The sequence below is a fragment of the Chaetomium tenue genome (assembly GCF_020726465.1).
Source record: "Chaetomium tenue strain MPI-SDFR-AT-0079 chromosome Unknown F5144scaffold_7, whole genome shotgun sequence".
Classification (NCBI taxonomy): Eukaryota; Fungi; Ascomycota; class Sordariomycetes; order Sordariales; family Chaetomiaceae; genus Chaetomium; species Chaetomium tenue.
Window position 1 is genome coordinate 1,863,670 of NW_027117335.1, and position 17,699 is coordinate 1,881,368.

The 17,699-nt window shown below is 55.8% G+C and overlaps 7 protein-coding genes across 7 annotated transcripts; 3 read left to right on the forward strand and 4 right to left on the reverse strand.

The window, feature by feature from the left end:
• Positions 1-99: 99 nt before the first annotated feature.
• F5144DRAFT_520626 (Alpha/Beta hydrolase protein) lies at positions 100-1,889 on the reverse strand (the record flags this gene model as incomplete). The annotated part of the gene is made up of 4 exons (XM_066786703.1): positions 100-142; positions 200-515; positions 582-1,565; positions 1,634-1,889. Coding segments are annotated over 4 exons (1,599 nt in total), but the record flags the coding sequence as incomplete, so codon positions are not given.
• A 1,256-nt stretch (positions 1,890-3,145) lies between these two features.
• F5144DRAFT_457507 (uncharacterized protein) lies at positions 3,146-4,020 on the reverse strand (the record flags this gene model as incomplete). Its single annotated transcript, XM_066784966.1, has 2 exons — positions 3,146-3,327; positions 3,414-4,020. Coding segments are annotated over 2 exons (789 nt in total), but the record flags the coding sequence as incomplete, so codon positions are not given.
• Positions 4,021-4,398: 378 nt separating this feature from the next.
• Positions 4,399-5,377, reverse strand: F5144DRAFT_586659 (uncharacterized protein). The gene has a single exon (XM_066789780.1). It carries the CDS (start codon positions 5,150-5,152, stop codon positions 4,574-4,576), a length of 579 nt encoding a protein of 192 aa, XP_066639073.1. The 5' UTR covers positions 5,153-5,377; the 3' UTR covers positions 4,399-4,573.
• A 327-nt stretch (positions 5,378-5,704) lies between these two features.
• F5144DRAFT_586660 (uncharacterized protein) lies at positions 5,705-6,553 on the forward strand. Its single transcript, XM_066789781.1, has one exon. The coding sequence runs from the start codon at positions 5,727-5,729 to the stop codon at positions 6,228-6,230; it is 504 nt and encodes a 167-aa protein (XP_066639074.1). The 5' UTR covers positions 5,705-5,726; the 3' UTR covers positions 6,231-6,553.
• Positions 6,457-7,832, reverse strand: F5144DRAFT_596498 (concanavalin A-like lectin/glucanase domain-containing protein; the record flags this gene model as incomplete). Its single annotated transcript, XM_066790806.1, has 2 exons — positions 6,457-7,074; positions 7,227-7,832. The coding sequence occupies 2 exons, from the start codon at positions 7,830-7,832 to the stop codon at positions 6,457-6,459; spliced, it is 1,224 nt and encodes a 407-aa protein (XP_066639075.1).
• Positions 7,833-10,505: 2,673 nt separating this feature from the next.
• Positions 10,506-13,894, forward strand: F5144DRAFT_393815 (uncharacterized protein). The gene is made up of 3 exons (XM_066784742.1): positions 10,506-11,004; positions 11,058-13,630; positions 13,699-13,894. The coding sequence occupies exons 1-3, from the start codon at positions 10,584-10,586 to the stop codon at positions 13,720-13,722; spliced, it is 3,018 nt and encodes a 1,005-aa protein (XP_066639076.1). The 5' UTR covers positions 10,506-10,583; the 3' UTR covers positions 13,723-13,894.
• Positions 13,895-15,621: 1,727 nt separating this feature from the next.
• On the forward strand, positions 15,622-17,249 carry F5144DRAFT_624194 (uncharacterized protein). The gene has a single exon (XM_066792186.1). It carries the CDS (start codon positions 15,715-15,717, stop codon positions 17,155-17,157), a length of 1,443 nt encoding a protein of 480 aa, XP_066639077.1. The 5' UTR covers positions 15,622-15,714; the 3' UTR covers positions 17,158-17,249.
• Positions 17,250-17,699: the final 450 nt, after the last annotated feature.

Genomic DNA, 17,699 nt, shown 5'->3' on the forward strand with positions numbered 1-17,699 from the left:
AGCCCACCGGTGTCTCTTCGATCGTGCTTAAGATCTTCGAAACATGTCGGTTCAAATGTGTGCAACTTTTCTGTGTGGCCCAGATTTAACTTACATGTCTTCTAGTAGGCTCTCATCCCCAGAAACATTATCTTTTGGGGTGCTAGATGGGATTGTGGAAAGTGTTTTATGGTTATTCTCTACCCCGTACTTTAACTACCTAGGCCTACTAGGATCATAGGCATCCCAAAAGACGCTGCACCTGGAATCCACCACAACCGGATCGATTACAGTGATAGAAGCGCGGTCCCCCTCCCCGCCGAGATCTGCAAGAGAAGGCGTATCAGGGGTGTATTTTACCCATCCGGGGCCTGACGATGGATTCTTAGCAAAGCCGGCCCATGCCCCTTGTATTTTTGCACCCAGCGCTTGGTTGGCTGGAGTGCTTTGAGGGCTCCCAAAGACAAAACCGATCTCGCTGCCGTGGGATGCGAGTCCGTTAGGGAGGGAGGCGTTGAAAAGGTACCGCCAGGTTGCTAGTTACAGCGTTAGCATCCATAATCTACACCGCGGAAAGTAATGGGATGCAGATAAGAGCTTACGTATGCCAATGCTAGCCATGATGTTGCTGTCGTACGTAGTAGTACAGGCAAATTGGAAATCGGAATGGAGCAGCCTGACCGCTTCGTCAGGGGTTCCAGCTTGCCAGCTAGAACCGACAGCGTATGCGGCCGCAACAGCAGCTGCTGCGGTTGAGTTGTCGGGGTAAATCACCTCCGCCCAGCCCTCTGCGGTCTTTTGTTGCAACGCTCCGGCCGGGAATATGTTGCCTTCCATGAAAGTACTCCCGATGAGCACAGGTACCTTGGCAGTCCGCCCTGCTCGCCGTGCCGAGTCTGTATCAGCCACGCTTGTCTTGGCCCCGTCATCGACTGGTGCAAATAAGAGATTGAGAGTGAGGACGGCAGACTTGACCGATGCTAGTGGCTTGGACTGGAGACACGACACCGCATCCTCCTCGCTGCAGTTCATATGCTTGGCCAGTGTCAAAAACGGCGCTTCCCCAGGCTTGTTTCCAGTCCCCAGGCCGGTTACCGAGACACCCACGCCTAGTGCGATTCGGTTGAAAGTGTGAAGACCACCGCTCTGCAGAATGGCGGCTCGAAAGGGTGGATGGTCGTCAAGCTCGCTGATGAGATGACTATCAACGGACACGGCGCCGGCCGATTCGCCAAATATGGTCACCTTGGTCGGATCACCGCCAAAGCGAGCGATATTCTCCTGAATCCACTTCAATGCCATCTTCTGGTCGCGGAAGCCGGGATTAAGCTCGTCAGGTGGAAGCCCAGATACATTCCCGGGGAAGCCGAAGGCCCCTAGACGATAGTTGCAGGCCACAAGAATAATGTCTTGGTTGGCAGCGAATGACGAGCCGTCGACGTCCCTAATGGAGCCGAAGGACAGAGCACCGCCATAAAACCACAACATGACCGCCTTTTTGGCTTCAGGCTTGCCACAGCCGATGTGCGGCGCAAACACGTTTAGGAATAGGCAGTCTTCACTCTCAGCGGAGTTTTCAGAATTTGCTGTTGTCTCAGGTCAGTTGGGAAGGCTCAACATTGGAGTCTCTGCAATGGGGTCAAAGGTTTCTTACATTGTTGGATACATGCCGGTGGTTGCTTTGTGGCATTTACAAGCAGCGATCCCGGAGGCCGAGGACGGGCAGCTCGGAATCTTTCAGGGGTGTTCGCATAGGGGATACCTAGAAACCTGTCCACGACGGTCGTGGCCAAAGCGACCTGCGTAGTGGTGCCAATATAAACAGCATCTTTTAGGGTTACTGTTGGCGATAGGGCTTTCGCAACGCTAAGTGAGCCGATCAAACCCCAGAAGAGGCACGACGGTCGCATGGTTGCAAGTGGGTATGAGTTTGCGCCAGATATCAGGTGATAGAGAAGATGAAGGTACCCGACATGAACCTGAATATAACAACGTTATGGCCCAGCGTAACTCCAACCCGAGAAGACGAGCGATAAAAAGCACTACACTTGGGATTGTTATATCCTGAAAAGGAGCGGGAACGACAGACGGCACTTTTGGTTTCTCCAACTAACGCGGCTAATAAATATAAGCGCGCCAACCATTTCCGGAATCCAGGCCTGTGGGCGGGATCACACAACTTGGTATCAGGGATGTCTCTGCGGCCATTGAAAGTTCTGGGGTTGATAGTGGTGGGACGATCTAGAAGTAGAAAGCGGGTGGTTAAAATGGACAAAGATTGGGGGCAAAAGGAAGCCCAACTCCTGGGACAAACCTTGAGTTATTGAAATGGACCACGTAAAAACAAAAGAACATTGGGTAGCCCCATCCGTCCAGCTCTGCAGTTGTTATGGGATGACTACATCACCTTCACATCCTAACTATAAAGACACGCACTTGATGTTTAAGAAGCGTATCATTTCCACAATATTGACCTGGCGTTCGAATTGTATATGGCCCGCTTCCAACAGAGCCATGCGCTTCATTTGGGCTTTGCTCGGACTGTTTGCTCTGGGAGTTCAGGTTTCCGCCTCCTCCGCCGCAAGCCCAGCGACCGCTACCGTCGTCAATTCTACCGACTATGAGGAGAAACGGCAAGATGGCTTTGCCTGGCTTGCCCTCGTTTGTCTGTTAGGAGCTGGTGTTGTCACCGTGTATTCCTTGTTCTTTCTCCTTGCCATATGCGAGCGTCTCCGACTAGGCCGCAGCGTGGTATTTATAAAGCTCGAAAAGATGAGGGTTGCGCTAGGCACCATAATACCCGCTGGTGTACTATCAGGAAGTTGGGTTTCCGGGGAGGGTTCACCACCACTCGCCTGATAGGTATCCAGGTGCCTAGCGAGATACATACGAGCGATAATCATCACCTCAAAGAGACTAAACGTGACATATTAACTAATCTAAAGCTCAAGGTATCACGATAACTAGGTGTGGTATGTTAAGTATAAATGGTATTTGTAATATGCGTAAGATGCAACAACAAAGGAAATGTAGTATGGGTGCATAGTCGGTGTGTAATGTTCGCCTTTTCGCCTTTTTCCTCCCCTCTAATGCTGGTTGACGCAAATCAGAGTTCCTCCTTCTCAGTGCTCTCCTTCTCCTCAATCTTCTCCTCAACCTTCTCAGGCTCTTCGGTCTTCTCAGTCGCCGCTTCCTCACCCTCATTCAGCTGCAGAACCTGCGCCTGAATCTGGAACTCAATATCCCGCTCGCCCCGGGCGCGCTTGGGCATGCTGTGGTGGATGGGGTACGCAACGACACCGCCGTCGACGAGCTTGGCGCTGAACTTGGAGAGGTCGAGAAGCGGGCCTGCAGGTTTCCAATGTTAGCAACCACCAAACCAGCAACCATGAAACCAACCTGTAGACCAAGGAATTGTAGAACCAAGAACTCACCCTCGCACTTGCTCCCCTCGGCCACCCACAACGGCGCCGTCTCATACACCGCACCGGGCGCAAAGAGAGCCACCCGCACCTCATCCCGCGCGCGCCACTCCTCCGTAACCGGCGCCTCGGGCACCTTGATAGTATGCATCACCCTGGTCCCCGGCATGGGACGCATGTACACCGCAAACAACCCCTTACCAGGTCCATCCGTGCGCTCCTGCTCCTCGATCCACTCGCGCACCTTGAGCGGCATGTCGTCGTAGTCCATGCTCAGCAGGTCGCGGTCATAGCCGTGGGGGTCGATGCCCTCCCAGCTGCCGGGGTACTCGCGCGTGGCAAAGACCTCCTTGAGCGCGTCGCGGTACTCGAGCAGGCCCTTGGGGGCCTTGACGGCCAGGTCGTCGAGCATGAATTCGCTCGCGCGGAAGGATTTGAGGACGTCGCAGGCGGCGGTGAACTTCTTGTGCTCCGGGGAGGCGAAGGGGTTGGGCCAGCGCCAGTTGGCCATCTTTTCGGCTTTGCCTTGGAGCCGGGGGGGCTGTTCTGGTGTGGCGGGGCCGATGGCCGTGGTGGTGGCCGCCAGCCAGGCGGCTGTGAGGAGGATCTCGAGCTTCATGGTGGCGGTGGTGGTGGGTATCACAGGGTTGTTGTGTCCGGGTTGTGGAGTGGAAAGAGAGGAGGATCAACAAACTCGGCCGAGATCTTGGACTGGGCCCCGAGTTCAAGTTGATCGACAATCAAGGTTGAAAAGAGAGAGAATTCCACCAGCGGTCCTGAAAAAGAAGACACCTAGCAATTGAAGACATTGTCCATGGAATTGGCCGTCAACGCCAGTAAATAGGGCGTCAATGCGTCGGAACTAGGTCAAAGTGTCGCGTTGTCCTCCGGAGCGGCCTTCCCGAGATGCCAGATTCGAGCAGGTCCGGCAAGGGTCCAGATGGGGAATATGGAGACGGGCCCGAACCGGCCAGTGCCTGCGCTGAATCCCCGCATGATCTTTGTGGAGAAATTCTTGGCATGCTTCTTTTGGGCGGTTGGAGACGAGTTGGGGTTGTGAGGGGTTGGGGTTGCCAAAACATGTGCAAAATTGAGATGAACCCCAAGCCAAAACTCGAAACTTTGGATGCATCGATTTGAACACACAAGAACCTCAGATCCAACTGATCCCATCATGTTGGCTCGTTGTCTCGGGGAGAGACACCGTTTTTGTCAAAACAACAAAATACCGCATTGTCTGGCGAGGATGCCCCGGTTGACCAAGCGGGAATAACTGAGGTATTCTTGCCAACATCATCAGAGTTTGCAATGGTATTCCGCCCAGATAACGGTTTTGATGCTGTTTTTGGCAGGCGCATCCTCCTCTCAGTTTCAGTTTCCAGCAGTAAGAACAGTAACAACGCCGAGCCGGCACTGTAATGAACCCCACTCAATTGCCAACACACTTGTGTGACTTGAGCAATCTCTTGAAAGATTCCACGGCGCCTTTGCTTCTTGTCCAGCAAGGCCCTCCCCAGCGTCGCCAACCTCTGGGCCGACTTCTTCTTCACCCACGTCCACACCATCACCACCCGCCTCCACACCTGGGCAACCACCCGCGCCGACCGCCTCGCCGACATCCTCCAAGCCGCCCTCGCCGCCGCCCCGACCGTCCCCGGCGGAACCAATCTCTCCCCCCAGCAACACGAGCTCATCACCCAACTGCAGCGCCTCAACCTCATCCTCCGCCGCCTCGACCTCGCCCCCCTCATCCCCCTAACCAACTTCCAATCCACCCTCCCCCACCACCTCCCCCTCACCTCCCCCCCGCCCACCGACTGACCCGCGTATGTCCAATCCCAAGGCGCCACCCCGCTGCAGGGCAACTACCCCGCCGACGTGCGGCTGCGCGACGAGGTGTATCAGCAGCGCGTGGCGTGTTTGGTGGGGGAGGAGTTGGAGGCGCATGGGGAGGAGGATGGGGCGGTGGTGCGGGCTGCGGGGGGGGGCATGTTCTCGGCGGACGGGGTGGGATGGCCGTTGGCGAGGGTGAGGGAGGCGTATCGGAGGGGGAGGGCGGAGTTGTGGGGTGAGGGGGTGAAGGAGGTGAAGGAGGAGGTTTGGGTGGGGGAGTTGAAGAGGGCGTTGGAGGGGAGGGAGGGGGGTGCTGCTGCTGCTGCTGCTAAGAAGTCGCCGGTGGATAGGAGGACGTGGGGGTTTGTGGCGTATCGGGTGTGGTATGGGGGTGGGGAGGGGCAGTGGGAGAGGTTTAGGGAGAGGTTCGAGGAGGATGTTGTGGGGAAGTGGGGGGAGGGGGTGAAGGGGGTGGAGGGGATTCGGGACAAGATGGAGATTCGGTGGGTGGATGGGCGGGATGTGGGCATTGCCGAGTGGGACGTGGAGGGTGCGAGGAAGCACTTCAAGGGGCTGAACGAGAACCGCGGCGCGGGCATGGATGGCTTGGTCGCCCCGGCGTTCTTGGTCGCTGACGAGGCCTCCATTGTGTCGTATACCGGCACCGCCTTTGCCATGCCAGGGCAGACGTTCGTTGATGAGGCGGATTTCGGCCCGTTCATTCTGGTTGGGAAGCCCGACGAAGTGAATCCGTCAACCCACAAAGCGCCGGGTTTCGAGGGGGCGGTCAGGGTGTTGGGGTCGGTGTTGCTGGATGATGTTTGGCCGTCTCTGTGGTGCAGGCTCGTTTGTGTGGAGGATATGTGGAATCTGGCGACGTGGCATCCGTTGTCTGTCTACGTGGGCTCGGTCGTGCAGAGCCAGGTTGAGGGCTGGGATCAGTTCCGGCAGCTCAGGGATCAGCTCCGGCAGCTCAGGGATGACGCGTCTGAGTAAGGCTGATCAGTGGCAGTATGAAGGGCTTAACTGATTAGATTGGTAATGGCGAAAAAGCGCGCGTGGAGCCATTTGCCTTGTATTATTAGAGAGAGCTACAGGCACTGGGGACAGTAGAGCTACAAGGACAGCCACAAACATGTACTAACGGAACGAGATGGTCATGTGTTGACGTCGATCACATTTTTATCTACAAGTAGTAATTACACCCCGCCGAGCAAGTCATCTAGTTGGTGCAGTCCTTGCCCTTCCCCTTGCCATTGCCGTTCTTGCCCTTGCCCTTGCCCTCCTGGCCGGTCTCGTAGGTGGAGTCAATCTCGCCCCAGCGCATGTTGCTGAAGGTGACCTCAGGGGCGGGCTCGACCTTGACGATTTCGGTGGGGTGGCCCTCGTCCAAGTTGCAGGGCCCGGCCTCACCAGCATCGAGCCAGTTCATGTTGCCGCCCTCGTCCCACCAGATGCTGAGAGCGAGAACCATGCCGCGGGTGAGGGCATCGCCCATGCCCTGCATGGCGCCGAGGCGCATGAAGGCGTCGGCGCCGGTGACGGAGCACAACTCGTCGGTCATGCTGTCGGTGGAGGGCAGGCCGGGGGCGTCGACGACGTACGACTCGATGACGCGGCCCTCCTGGACGTACTTGCGGTGGATGGACTCGAGCTTGCCCTTGCGGTTGGCGTGGAACTGGGTCACGACCGTGACGAGCTTGTTCGAGTTGACCTTGAATTCCTCGCCAGCGCCGTAGTAGTCGGTCACGTTGACGCGGTACGGGTTCCACGCGCAGCCGGCCTTGTCGCACACGCCCTGCTTCTGGCACTCCTCACCCTCGCAAAGGTAGGGGCCCTTCTTGCTGCAGGGGTGGGGGGCGATGTGGTTGGCCCGCTTGTTGGCCTCCCAGATGTCCATCTCGTTGCAGCACGCGCCCTTGCCCTCAACGTTGCCCTGGTTGTCGAGTTTAGCTTCTTATTCCCTTATCGTGGTTCGAATCCAAAACTTACAATGCCGTTGATGAAGGGGGTGACGTAGCACTGGGCGTCACAGTACCCGGTGCCGAAGTAGGCGCCGCCGGGGTTGAGGGTGCTCTGGGCACCGTCGGCCTTCATCTCGGAGAGGTAGAGGGCGCTGTTCATGCCGCAGGGCAGCTTGGTGGCGTCGACGTCAAAGGTGAACTCGTTGCCGGTGAGCGAGAGCATCTCATAGCGGCGCTTGGTCTCATCGAGGAGGTAGACGCGAGGGCTGACAAGCTTGCCGTTGAGCAGCTGCTGCAGGCGGAGGCTGTCGCCGTCGGTGTTGATGCCGTACGTGCTGTAGTCCGAGACGGGGTCCATGACGCAGTTCTTGGCGCACGACTCCTTGTCCGGGCAGGCCGTGGCGTTGGGCTTCTGGCCCCAGTCGCCGCAGCCGTACTGGTTGGTGGCCTGGTGGACGGGGTGGGCGAGCGCGTCCAGGACGACGTAGTTGGTCTTCGCCTTGCATCCGCCGGCCTTGGTGCAGCGGTAGGTGGTGATCTTGGGGTGAACCTCCTCACCCTCACCGGGCAGCTGGCCGTTGACCGCGCCCAGGAGGAGCGAGGCCAGACCGAAGAGAGCAGCGCCGCGAGCCATTGTGTCGGATCTTGAAAACACGGGTAGTGAAACGCGTGTTGGGGAATGTCAAGGATGGACTGGGGAAGCAAAGGAAGAGGGCTCGAAGGAATGGGGGAGGAACCATCTCATATACTCCCTCGTTCCCCCATCTCTTCCACTCTGTCGGTTCGCCCTCCCCGCGTCCCCGGGACCACGATCTTGGATGCTCCGCACGGAATGGACCCCCGTCGGTGTCATCGCCAACCATCATTGGAGCGCCTTAGCCGTTTCGGTGCTGGTTCGGCGTGCGTTGGGATAAACAAGGCGGAAAACGGCCAGCGGGGCCGGGTTTCCGCCGCATGAAGACCTGCAAGGCACAGGGCCAAGATCGATCTCGCCTGCCATGCGGCGCACGAGGGACGGCTCAGCGTTGGTCTAGCGTTCGTTTAGCGTAGCAACCTGGTGGCTCGCCAAGGCGGCCAAGGCGGTTCACGGAAATTGACGAGCCGAATTCCCACGTCTGGAATGGGGTTCGGGGATTGCGGGGAAGAAGTGGAGGGAAGAAGTCAAAATGGGCAAGCAGCTTCTGGACTTCGCCCCCAGCTGCCCTGTGGTTGGTGACCAAAGGGGTCTCGCCTCTGCGGGGGAAGGGGGACAAGATGCACGTTCAGGGGTTCACGTACCTGACTGGACTCCAACTCCAAGTGGAGGCCATGAACCATGCCACGAGCATGATTACAGACACTTACCTAGCCGCGCGATTAATAACAACCTAGAAATGATCAACCAGCCGAGCCCAAGATGCGCGCATGGCAAGCGCTTGGCGCCCGAGATCGATGCCGCGTAGTTATTATGGATATAGTATCCCCACAAGGAACGAGTCGATCAAGCCGAAGCTCATACAAAACAATCCTACCCTCATATCTGCCCTGCGCGCCAAGTCGGACAACATGCTCGGGTGGTTGTATACATGCACCTACGCGAGAGTAGCCGGTCTTGGCTGCTTGGACCCGTTCTCGTGTCTCGCTTGGTGGCGTTGTTCTTGGCCGTCGCCCAGTTCACGGCGTCATGACTACCGGGGCGGTGTAGCCGGTGTCGGTAGGTATGATGAAGGCGACAGCCATGCCCGCAACGCCCGCCAACCCGGCCAAGAAGGATATTGCAAGTGGTAGAGACCTGCCATAACCCACTGACATATCTACAGGGAGGTATGGATGTGGAGCGACCAAGTGCTTAGAACTTGAGTGTGGTGGTAATATGGCGGGACGGGCGATATGAAAATAGGGGCTAGTTCTTGGATTTCCCTGTGCAGCGTATGATGGCTGAAAAGATAACGAAATCGCCGTAATCATCAAATGCTACGGTGATAATGGGTTGAAATAAATGTAAAATGGCAATGTGGAGGCATAATTATATCCAACCCCCTTAAACAGGTAAGGGCGCTGTGATTCAACTTGAACGCCTGGTTTCTTCTCTCCTAGTTTGTTCTCTCAACAGAGTCTGATGGCCGGCCTCGCCCCTGATAAAACTTGGCCCTGTTATAGGAAGACCTCTAACCACCACTTTCATAACACGCATCCTGCGGTATGGCTTTGGCGGCCATAAAAGTACCCATCCTCTTTCCCCTCCAACGCTGCCAACTAAGAGGCTCACAATTAAGCCCCAGATTCTCAAACAAGTATTCAACTGTGAAATAAATTCCTTGCCCGTGTCGTCGGCTGATGTGCCACTGTCCCTGATGGGGTTGAACTGGAGGAAATTCACATATTAGTTAACGTACTAAGAACAGAAGCAGGCATGCCGGCTGCATGGCGTCGAGCAATTACGCTCTTTTAGGGAGCTGTGCTACTATTATCCCCAAAGTCTTGATTGAAGGATGACACTACTATTCCGACGTTGGTTTTCGCCAAAAGATTCGTCATATATGGCCATTAACACTGTCAAGATTCACGAATACAATGATCCAGCCCTTACACTACTTGTGGGACGTTCTCTGGAGTCCCTGCAGCCTTGACCATCCCCAGAAGTCCTCCCACCGCGGTCCATAGCATCGCCGCTTACCCCACGTGCTGCCAGTCAGTTGTGTTGACGTGATGGCGGGCGGCGAGGAAGACGTCCCCAGACATCGTCGTCGTTTGTGAAATATTATTTGAGCTTATCAGTAGGCGCGGTTGGCAGCGTAAGGCTGCAATCTCTATTGCTTTCTCCAAGTCCCCTCGCTCCCGGGGTCCCTCGGCTGGCGCCACGTCGGCAGATCGATTGGCATGATTTCTGAGACAGTTAACTCTGCAGACAAATCGGCGCGTTTTATGTAGCTGATTGGTAGGTGCGAATGCAAGTCTCACCTTGTGGCGTCCTTTCGGAGCCTTCCTTAGGCTCGCTTAGTAGCCCCCGCCGAGTTCGTCCCACGGCAGCTGAGCGATGCGGGCCGAGTTGGTGAATGGGACAAGCTTCTTCGTTTTCTTTTGACCCTGTGAGATGCCCCTTGGACACATCACTATCACCGGCCTCATTTCGATTGACAGAACACCATAGCCGCCCCAGATTCATCAGCGTCACAAAGCTAAAAAACAGCCACCCAAGCACATGCTTACCACTAAAGGACTGCAGCTCCTCATCGGAGTCTGCCTCATCACAGGCATCGCCGCAGACGACGGCGATGATTTCTCCAACAACCTGTTTTCCGACCTGGCTCCGTAAGTGTCGCGGCTTTCCTCAGCTATGTGCGTGGCCCGTCGCTGATGTTGCGCTACGCCCAGCATCCTGGCACTGTTTGGGGAGCGGGTCACCATGCAGTTTATGAGCCAGTCCACGGGTTGGTTTGACAATATCGTCCTGGCAATGGCGCCGCTGGGCATCATCACTGCCATCGTTGGAGCTATCAGAGTTGGAATCATTGGAAGAGCAAGGAAGAGTCGTGCTGTTGTCGAAGCTGAACTAATGTCTTCCACGTCACACGAAGTATGCGAGCTGTGGAATGGCCAGCAGATTGTCAGAGTGATGGGAAGAGGACCAATTCGAGAATTCATTATCCTACTGCCGGACGAGGAACCGGCCAGCCAAGGACTGATGCAACGTCTCAGAGAATGGTTTGCTCGGCCAGCAGAACAAGAAGGAGTGGACTCGTTCGACAATTCGCCAGGGGCCAATCAAGAGGCCACGAGGGTGATCTTGAAAGAAGACGAGAAACAAACACATCTGCAGCAACGAGGTCAGTCGGCCCGCCTACAATTTATCGTTCTAGTCCTCTCACATTTTTATTAGAACCGACCATTCGAGAACGCGTCTTTGGTGAGCGGTTTCGGCAAACCAAGAACGCGGAGACGGGAGAAAGTCTCAACGATGATTCGGTGTTCGTTCTTCGGAACACCGCTGCTCAAGCACCAAATCTCACTCTCGATGTTCGCAACCAACTCAGCAGAGGGGAGCTCTACTTCGTTGCCGTAGTAGGCATCATTCTCCAGCTCGGAGTCCTAGCCTTCTCCGCTTGCGTCACCTATGTCCCCGCCTTCATATTACTCAAGGATGGAAAGCCAGTCGCTGCCTACGCTTATCCCTGCACCGCCGCCGGCACGCTGCTTCTGGTGGTCGGCGTGCTCATTTGCTCTCACGTTGTCGAGAACAGCACGGAGGAGGCGACCTACTTTCCAGGGCCCTCGAGAAAGGCTCGCGTTATCTGGTTGCAAAGAGCGAGAACTGTCAGCAATCAAGCCTTCGAGTCGTTTGCGATTTTTCCTCAGGAAGCGCAGGTCCTGGTCAGGACGTCACAACGCGCACCAGAGGTGGGCCCCCAGAAACCTTCGAAAAAAGGGGTAGAGAAGGCAAATCAAATGGCCTCGGACGGAGCCAGTAGTCACTCCGTTAAAACCCAGCCATTTCCCGCCGTTTTGGACCCCGTTTACGGCTACTTGACATCTGAGAACATCAAAACGATAGGTGGTACGGCTGTCGGCCTCTGCGGTTTCGTTGTGCAGTTTACCGGTTTGCGCGGCATGCACTGGTCAGCCTCGGTCGCGCAACTTGGTGCCACCGTTCTCATGACCATCCTGAGAGCGTGGGTCCGCCGGAATCTCGCGGAATTGCCAAGGGCCCTGCCAATAGTTCCTGGGCATGAGCTGGATTGGTTGGCCATGACCTTTGGGGGGAAATCCACGAACGCGCCTCGGCGACAATCGCCCGAGGAAGATGGAAAGTGGAATAAGGATTCCAGGCCTTGGGCGCAGGGTGATGGGTGGGACTGGGAAACCGTCACAATTCGGGATCCAGCGGACCTTGAGACGCTGCAACCGCATAACGGTGAAAGTTTCGGTTCCCAGTCGACGGCCAGCAGGGTGGTGCAGATTAGGAGGGATCTCGGAAAGCTTGCGGACTGGCATGGGCCTGCATCCACAGAGGCTATCATGCTCGCCAGGTCAATCGAGATCGCGATGGACACTCTTCTCGGTGATCTCTCCGGGACGTTCACCTGGCCTCTCAAGGTCGGGAATGAAGAGATTCGTTTCCGGGTTCATCGTGAAGCCAAGGGCTGGAGAACATATGCGGATGAGATTGAAGCAGGTTTATCTCTGTGGCTCTACTCCGTGGAGAACAAAGAACGACGCCGGATTCAAGATGGAACCGAATCACTCGATGGTGACGAGTGGTTGCGATCGAAAGAGACATCGGCAAAACCTAGCCTGCGGTTGATTGGCCCATTCACCAAAGCCCTCCATCAAGTTCTTCGCTGGTGGATGCCAGATGCTGCCGCTCGAGTAGTCAAGGCCCAACAAACGTCGACAGAAGATGCCAGCACGACGACGTTCGAGGCCCATCGAGTTGTTGGATTTGTGGCGAGCTTGAGCTCTCAGTCCCCCAGACAAGCTGGGCCGGCCCGATATATGCTGGAGCCACTTGGAGAAGATTCCGGTGAGGGTGGTCCCAGCGAAGACTTTAACGAGGACTCCAACGACAGTTCTTCCAGCGAAACGCCCGAAGCAGCGAATGCGATGCTAGCTGTCGAATCATACAACCCTATGGCGACACTATTCGCCCAACATATTTTTTCCTCCTTCATGTGGGCTGCAGCGAAGAAAATGGAGGACAAGAACCGAATGTCCGGCAAGGTGGATTTACGGCCCAAGGATACGGACGGGGTGAGCAATGATGCAAGCTGGCAATTATTTACATTGCACAATACCCAGCTTTCCGCCATGGCCCAAGACATACAAAGCACTGGGCTTGGAACTCTGGAAGAAGTCTACCTGTGCATCATTCCGCCGTTGGGCACGGAGAACAAGCTGCCACAACCGGATTCCATTATCGACTGGACACGAGCGCATGCGGAGCGGTACGAAAAGCGAGGGCATTGGAAGGAGGCCTGTGATGCATATGCGTGGCTTTTTCGAATCACAAAATCAACTCAAGGCCAGGACAGCATTTCTATCAAAGCTCTTGCCCTATTCGTGGAGTTTCTCATGGTAGTCACGGAGACTGTCAATCTAAGGGACACGCAAAAGCTGTCGGACGATCAAGATGAAGAACTAAGCGTACTCGAATCGGACCTCCTCCATGAGCTAAGGTCACACATCCTTGACAAGCCGGAGGCCAAACATTTTATTTCAGTCTTGATGTGTTTGATGTGGTTATTTGGCAAGCAGCGTCGCCCCTGGAAATACCCCTTTGGCGAACTGGAAATGCCCAAGATCCCCCCAGACAACATGCACGATATTCTCGGGCTCACCAGGCTACATCGCCTGATTACAGAGTCTATGGATAGGCTTGATGATTACAGTTTTGCCTGGTCTGTGATGGAGAAGATCAAGGAGGTGTGTGAACAGGAGAGCAGCGCCACGGTAAATGTCAAAGATATCCTGGGCTGGACTACTCTCCACTACTTAGCCTCGAGTCTAACTTTCATAAGCGCCAGAGAACTGTTAACATTCCGAGCTGACGTCAACGCACAAGACAACCGTGGGCGGACGCCACTGCACTATGCGTGCCTGCACAACAACCAGGTTGTCGTGTCTGATCTTCTATTAAGAGGAGCAGAGGTTGACAGACAGGCCATCGATGGACGAGCGCCGCTCCATCACGCGGCAGAACAAGGCCATGGCGACATAATACAATCGCTGATTATAGCGGGGGCAGACGTCAACCTCGCTGATGTCTCGGGATATACACCAATCTTCTGGGCTGCGTACAACGGGCACAAAGACTCAGTCGACCATCTGCGGAAAGATTCAAATATAAAACTTCGCGACTCTCGCGGCCGGAGCCCGCTGCACTTATCGGTGATGGGTTGCTTGACTGAGACCCCTAAAAGGGATGAGGTAGTTAAATTGCTCCTCGACTCAACATATCCTATTGAGGCGAAGGACAGGTTTAGCAAAACGCCTCTACATTATGCCGCGGAGAGCAACTGCGAGGCCATGGTCCGGTTGCTACTCGAGAAGGGTGCAGCGATTGAAGCAAGAAGTGATTTGGACAAGACACCGCTGCACTGTGCCGTGGAGAGCAACTGCGAGACTATCGTCCAGCTACTACTTGAGAACGGCGCGGCGATCGAAGCAAGAAGCTTTTTGGGCAAGACACCGCTGCACTGCGCCGTGGAGAGCAACTATGAGGCTACCGTCCGGCTACTACTTGAGAACGGTGCAGCGATTGAAGCCAGAAATCGTTCGGGCGAGACACCGCTGCACCGTGCTGCGGAGAGCAACTGCGAGGCTATCGTCTGGCTAACTTGAGAATGGTGCAGCGATCGAAGAAAGAAATCTGGCGGGAAGGACACCGCTGCACTGTGCTGTTGAGAGCAACCGCGAGGTTATCGTCCGGCTACTACTTGAGAAGGGTGCATTGGCCAAAGCAAGGAATTATTGGAACATGATACCGTTGCACCGTGCTGTGATGAGGAATGAAAGCGAGGAGATCATTCGGCTACTATTCGAGGTCAGCCCGGGTACAGCGGTCGAGGCGAAGAACGGCGACGGCGACACACCTCTTGACATAGCCGTTAAAAAAGGTTATACGAATATTATCCGGCTGTTTCAGGTATGAAATTTCTTGTCACGGTGCTAATATAAAAAGAGAGGGATGCTTTGCTAATATCTTCTAGAATGTACATGCCGAGCTCGAGGTATTGTAACGGTCCCAGGAGTATATTGCAACTAACTGGTGACGACTCTACGAGTACACTAAGCTTGAAGAAGAAAAGGAAAGATGAGAGAGTCTGGCAGCTCGTGGGGCTGCTTTATGATCGCGAGCGCGATGGCCCGAGCGCATTGCTAGGATGTTCGGTGCGCTGTGGGGCAACTGGGAATAGCTTCATCCAGGGGTTCGGTGGACCGTGCTTGTACGTGAGCTGGCCGCGGGTTACCGAGGCCCACCTCGGGCACAGCCCGTTACAGGTATAATCTACCTGGAACCTACCTACCTACCTAGATTTAATCAAAATGCCACAACTGTGCTGCTATTTTGATTACTTCACAGAGGAACTGTATTTAACCGGTTGTCGGGCAACGTTTGATGGGTTTCGGTCATAATCTGCCACTCAGTTTGAGACTATCAATATCGAGCCAGTGAGCAGCTTCAAGTTAGGCCAGAATAGTCGGACGAGGCGCTATGTTATATATTCAATGATTCGTTGGGAACTTCGCCAAACCATTTGGCCATCTAGTCTACGTGTAGCAGTCACAGTGAGGTTTGTGGTCTGGTATGCATCTATGTACATATGTACACGAAGGAGGGAGCTGACAAGCATACCTTACACTCACCCCTTTTGGCACTGATCGACAGCTAGGCTGCGGCTGAGAATCGCTGGCCCAGTCAGACGGCCTCATTTTCCTCCGGGTAGGCAATTCTATGTCAAGCACAGGCTTTGGTTTTGGGACCCAGCGCGTTTGGATATTCGTGTTTGCAACTTGCCGTCGATAAAAGAGCCGGCGCCATGGCTGTCCCAACCCCTACGAGCTCATTCTCCACGACATGTCTCGTAGTGACGCAGCCCGCAACAGTCTACACGTTGCAGTACTCCAGCGGGGAATCGGCACTTTTCCCCGCCACTACATACACGGCGCCGACAACCATAATCAACACCCGCCAGGCGACCATCGCAGCGCGGTGCTTCACCCTCGCCCGGGGCGAGACAGCTCCGCCCGCGGCCCCCTTCTGGAGCGCGTCCTGCTCGACCGACTTCTACTCAGGCAGCACGGAAACAACCACATACACGTACACGCCCGGCGAGCCGTTGGTGGCGTTTGGCGAGACCCTGGCCGTCTACACGGGGACGACGACGAAATACGCCACCCACACTCACACCATCGCCCCCCAAACCCACATCTCGTGCGACAAGATCCCCGACGTGCAGAACCCAGCCACCTGCAACAGCGTCTCCCCCCTAACCTGGGCCTCCCTCATCCTCACCTTCATCACCATGCACCTGACCTGGTGGCTCTTCGACATCCCCCTCCTCTGGAAGAAACGCGACGACCACGACCCGCAGCTCGAATACAAAGCCAAGCACGACGCCGCCGCCGACGCCAACGACCGCATCGGCCTAGCCGGCTTCCTCCTCACCATCGCATGGGCCTGCCTGCGTGCCAACGCGCCCGGGTGTGCGGCGCTGTACGCGTTCATCGCGGGCCGCGACACCCACGAGTACGCGGCCATGTACTACCTGGGGGTGCGGCGGTCGAGGGACGGGCGGGCGCCCGAGTTTACCACGTGGAAGTTGACGACGTCGGTGGGGGCGGATTTGTTGAGTCTGGCGGTGGTGGGTGTCACGGTGTATCAGGCGTGCACGTTGCCGGAGTGGGCGCCGCGGCGGTTTGGGGGAGGGATGTGGGCGTATCCGTCGCTGCCGACGGCGTTGATTGGGTTGAGCTTGATGGGGGGGAGGTATTGGTTTCCGAGGACGAGGCGGGCGGCGGTGGGGTTGGTGGTGATGGTGGTCGGGGTGGTGGTGGTGGTTGGGGCGGCGTTGGCGTTGGTGCTGTGGCGGTTTGATCAGCCCAATGATGTGTGGTTTTTGTCGGTTCTGTTTTATGGGTTCATGGCGTTCCCGGCGGTGTTTATTGGGGGGCCGTTCGTGCTGCTCGCCATCGGGTATGGCTGCTTCGGTCGCATCGGCGGTGTCACCCTTGCCGCGTGGAATCATTACGCCGGCGGGCAGCCGTACTGCAAGATGCCTGGACTTGGATTCGCCATAGCGTATCTGACCTTGGGAGGCATATCTGCGTTGCTTGCCCTCCTCGCGATTGGTCTGTATCACATGGACATTGGCTGGCGGACATGGTACAAGTCTCTGGCCGTGCGAGCGTCGCTGGACGATACCCCGGAGTTGGGAAGAAATATTGCGGAACGGAGAGAAGGGACAGTAGTGCTAAAGTGATCTTGTTTGATATTACCAGATACCTACCTAGATAGCCAAGACCAGGAAAGCCTCTATTTTGTTCAGATAACGGGAGACAGCTAACGATAAGGGGATACATGTATTCGTAGCCACCCTTAAACCTTCACCCCATTTACTCTTGGGAGCTATGTTTATGGCTTGGCGCTTTTATCGCCAACCCGAGACGGATGGAAAGACCCTGGCTGTACAGGCATTGGCCAAAACTCACCTGGTGTATTAGGAGAGTAAGCTTCCCGTTGTTGGCAACACCTCCCCAACAACCCCGACTCCCGCTAATCCGCAATCATGGGCACATCCGCGACCCCTTATCCACCAAGTATCTCCCCCAGTTTGACCAGCGTATAGTCACAAGAGGAGGGACCGTGCCGCTTCGCGGCCCGCCAAAGGAAGCCTGGAGGAACGCGCCGGTGCAATTAGCCCACGGCCGCATCACAATGCCGTCGTGCGATTAGTTTTAGGATGGCTGATAAATGTTGGGAAGCAAGCAAGAGCAGTTCTTTGGTCAGTCTTAGAAGTTAGTA